The sequence below is a fragment of the Galeopterus variegatus genome, unplaced genomic scaffold (assembly GCF_000696425.1).
Source record: "Galeopterus variegatus unplaced genomic scaffold, G_variegatus-3.0.2 Scaffold2848, whole genome shotgun sequence".
NCBI lineage: Eukaryota > Metazoa > Chordata > Mammalia > Dermoptera > Cynocephalidae > Galeopterus > Galeopterus variegatus.
The window spans coordinates 206304-210284 of record NW_007728959.1 but is presented as its reverse complement, the minus strand read 5'-3'; the positions used below and the strand labels follow the sequence as shown (position 1 = coordinate 210284).

Genomic DNA, 3981 nt, shown 5'->3' with positions numbered 1-3981 from the left:
GGGGTGGGGTGGGGGGGGTGGGGGTTGGAGTGGCTGCCCCTTGCATCCTGGCTGGGGCAGTTGCCTCTGAGTTTCTGCCTTCCGGGCTCAGTGCTGTGTCCCCCTTAGGGGCCAGGGATGCAGACCCCCACTTCCAAGGCTTTGCTGAATGCAGCTCTGCCTGGCGTCCTGCTAAAGCTCCTTCTTGGAATCCCAGACAACGGGACAAGTCACTCACCTCACTGGCAGGAAACAGATTAGGGCAGGGAGTTCCCATCCCGGCCCCAGTGGCCCAGCGAGACTGACCAGAGGAGGTGACGTGTCCCAGGGCAAGACTTCCTTCTTGGGGAGGCTGAGGCTCCTGAGGGTCGGGGGAGGGCAGTGTCCCAGCGACCCACAGTCCCCGCTCTCGTCTGTTTACTGACTTCCTAAAGCAATAGAAGAGTAATGCTCGCTCCTTTTACCTTTCCCGACAGTCGGAGGGGTTGAGAACAGCCTCTCTCCTGCCCCCGCCCAGGAGGGCCACGTAACCCGTGGTGGGCTCCCCTCCCCTCCGCCGCATTCCTTTGCAGCTCAGCTTTCCTGGCAGCCTCCCCCAAATCCTCCTAAGGCCCCGGGAGCCCCCCAGGTGGTGAGAGCTTGGTCCCCAGGCCCTTCGGCGCCGCCCCCGTGGGCGGGCTGCCCGAGCTCCCACCAGTGACCTGCCCCAGCTTCCGCGGGTCGCGTTGCCGGGAGGGTCGTGGGGACAAGTGAGACAGGTGGGCGTCCTCGAGGCTAAGCAACGGGCAAAGGGCTTCCCGAGCTCCCTGCTGCCCCTCTGGGGCTTTGGACCCCGCAGTCCCCTTGGGGTCAGACTTAACGGAGCTCGCGGTGGAAGTTGCGGACCGGGGCGGGGCCGTGTCGCCGGGGTCCCCGCCTGCCCGCCGTGCGCGCGCCGGGGAGGGGTCCTGGCGGCGCTGGCTCCTCGGGCTTGCGCGCGCGCCCTCTTCTGGCCGCGCGGAGGACCCGCAGGTGCCGCCGCCGCCTACCCGCCTTCCCAGGCTGGGGACGGCGCGCCAAGGCTCTCCCCGCCCCCACCTCCTCTGGCCCCCGAAGACCCCGGGGGCATTATCCCCATTGCTCCGCTGGTGAAGCTGAGGCCGAGAGAAGCCGTGACATCCTGCTCAGTGCTCGTGGTTAGGCCGTGGTTCCGGCCCCTTGACTCCAAATCCAGGGCACAGTGGGGCTGTCTGGAAGTCTGGCCACAATGCAGGGGAATGGCTCTAATGGGGGAACTGCCGGCAGGGTGTTGGCTCGCTGGAGGGTCCCAGGAGGATGCCTTAAAGGAGGCCCATGTGGCAGCTCCCTCTGGTTGGGGGCTGCTCCAGAGGAGGTGGGAGAGTAGGAGCTGGGCGCTGACCTTTGGGCCCTTCAGAGACAAGAGATGGGCTCTCACAGGGGCCCTGAGGGACCCTTGCCACCATCCTGGTTACTCCTCCCACTCCCCTGGGGTCTGCCAGGCTGGCCATACTGCGAGTGCCATCACTCACACCCCAGCTGCAGGTCCCCAAGGTCATGGCCCGGTGACCTGCGGGGTCTTAGAACCCAAAACGCCTAGCTGGTGGAACTCGGAAAGTGCCCAGCCCAGAGGACGTTGATGGGAACCTGGGCCTGGAGATGGGCAGTAACGTCCGGGGATTGCACAACCCACAGCTGCCAGGTGCCAGCACCCCCTGCCTGTGGTGGGCCAGAAGTGAAAGGGACCTTAGTCAGAAAATGGCCATCTTCGGGGTAACTAGGACCAAGCAGAAAATTTCAGTTAGCCATTAATTTCAGAACTGACACTTACCAATTCCTTGAGGTTAGCGGAAGAAATGAGAAACTGACCGTACGGCTGAACCTGCCCCAAAAGGGTCCTTCTCAAAGGGTTGTTTCTGTTTGTCTCCCTTTACACCCTCTTATGCTGATTTACTTTAGATGTTGTGCATCTACAATTCAGGATTGAATCTAAATTTACTTATTTTTCTTACCTCCCTAATGAACTGCAAACAGGAAATCCAAGAGAAAAGCAAGGCACTCTAGCTGATTATTAACTCACCTTCTTGCTTAAAGGAAAATTGCATCCACGTTAGTTAAAGGTACGAGTCAGGATTTTTATGTTCCGGTGATGTTGGCTGAGGTTATTGTCTTTGAGCTCTCCCTAGGAGATAAGGACTCCAACCCCAAAATAATATCAAGGGCTTGAAGCTGACCAGTCCACCAACTGCAGACTATGACACCAAAGCACCCAGTCCATCAGGGGAGGGGACCCTGACATCTGACTCAGACCCTCTGCTGATCCCGTGACCAGCCTCCCCCTTTTCCTTACCTCACCTTCCCACCTCTTCTCCTTTATAAATCCCAAAACAGGCATCAGAAGGCGGGATGATTTTAGCCTGGCCATCCCCCAGATGCTGGTTGTCTGAATAAACCTTCAACACTTGCACCGACTTTTTGGACTTTCGAGTCATTTGTTCAATGAGAGAGGGCAAGCCAATCCTGGCTGCCAGTAACAAGAGCACTGTGACGTGGGACAGCTGGAGCCCGAAGGCAGGGTCTCCCTCGTCCTGAGGACACCCTGCTGCCTCCCTCGTCTGGCAGAGGGGGGCTGTCCCCTAGGGATGATGCCACTTGGAGTGGTGCAGGTCCAGCGTGGCATGGGATCCAGCGCCGGCCCTGGGGGGGCTGGGGCACCAGCCATGATTTCATCTCCTCAGTGGTCCCAAGGGGACAGGTGGGCCATTGTCAGAGGAGGTGACTGAGGAGGCACGTGGAACTGTGTGGTGCGATTAACCCAGATGCACTGTTGGGAAAAATAGGAAAATGTCAGGGCCCCTCAGATATTCAGAATCTTGCCGAACATTTGCTGTAAATGTCCTCAGGTGTTCCTTGTTACTACTTAATGTAAGTTGTGCATGGGCACCCTGGTGTCCGGGGTTGGGGACTTAAGTATAAAAGCCTAACAGCTCTGATCCACAGTGCTTCTCAGAACTCAGAGAAGCTGCTAGGGTAGTTGCTCCTAGATCTGATTAAAACCCATTCATTTTTCTATACTCATGGCTCCCAGAACCTTTTTTTCCTATTACCTAGCTCACAGACCTGCGTGTGGAGGGTTTGTAACCCAATCTGTGCAACAGGCTCGAGGGGCCTTTAAGCCCTAGCTTTACAATTGGCATAGTCGGCAGGATATTTGAGCAGGTACAGGAGCCAAAAAGGCCCTTGGAGAGGGAGGAAATGTGGCTACTCCTGAATATGTTGCGCCCTCTGGCCACTTTCCTGCTGACCGGGATATGGTTGCTGCTTACTATACTGCAAGTCAGCATGGACCAGGCTCTCCATGAAGCGGTGCAGCTTCAGAGAGCCCCTTGGGAGGGGGAGGAAATATGAGTGTCCTGGAGCGTATGGTGCCTGGTGGCCGCTTTTCTGCTGACCAGAGCCTGGCTACTGCTCACTATGATACACACTGATTGAGATTTAAAGAAGAAAGCAGAGCTGTTAGCACGGATAATCTGTCTGGAGGATGACGTGCAGCGACTGGGCACCCCTGCCTCTCACACCTGGAAGAACGACAAACCCAGTGATGGGTTGGGGGAGACTGTGCATCCCCAGGCATGGCCCGTCATGCACCAGAAAATGAAACATGAGCAATCCACAGGTGACCCAATTTACCACCTATGTTCCATATAGCCCGGTGGTGTTAGTTGACTTGGGGAGACAGTTTCGGCAGAAACAGGGGGAGCCCCTGGCTGCTTGGCTATTGCAGTTATGGGACCTAGGGGTGGATAGTTTGATGTGCTCTGGTGAGGAGATGGAAAAATTGGCCTCCATCACCATGAACCCGTTCTGAGGCAGAGGCTGCAGAATAGCCACAGGTATGCACAAGGGCCAGGTAATCACTCCTTAATGGAATGGGTGACTGCGGCTGCCTGAACCATGTCGGCAAACGCTGGAGAACTGCCCAAGATTGTTAGTGAATGGCAAACG

At 57.2% G+C, this 3981-nt stretch overlaps 1 protein-coding gene across 1 annotated transcript in view; it reads right to left on the bottom strand.

Annotated features, from left to right (window-relative positions):
• Window positions 1-584: 584 nt before the first annotated feature.
• Window positions 585-3981, bottom strand: part of LOC103599095 (ras and Rab interactor 3-like) — a 10790-nt gene continuing 7393 nt past the window's right edge. The window contains exons 4-5 of the mRNA XM_008583187.1: window positions 1198-1387; window positions 585-1112 (exon numbers count right to left, since the gene is read on the bottom strand). Coding sequence (XP_008581409.1) covers window positions 585-1112; window positions 1198-1387 — 718 coding nt within the window. The remainder of the gene's footprint in view (window positions 1113-1197; window positions 1388-3981) is intronic.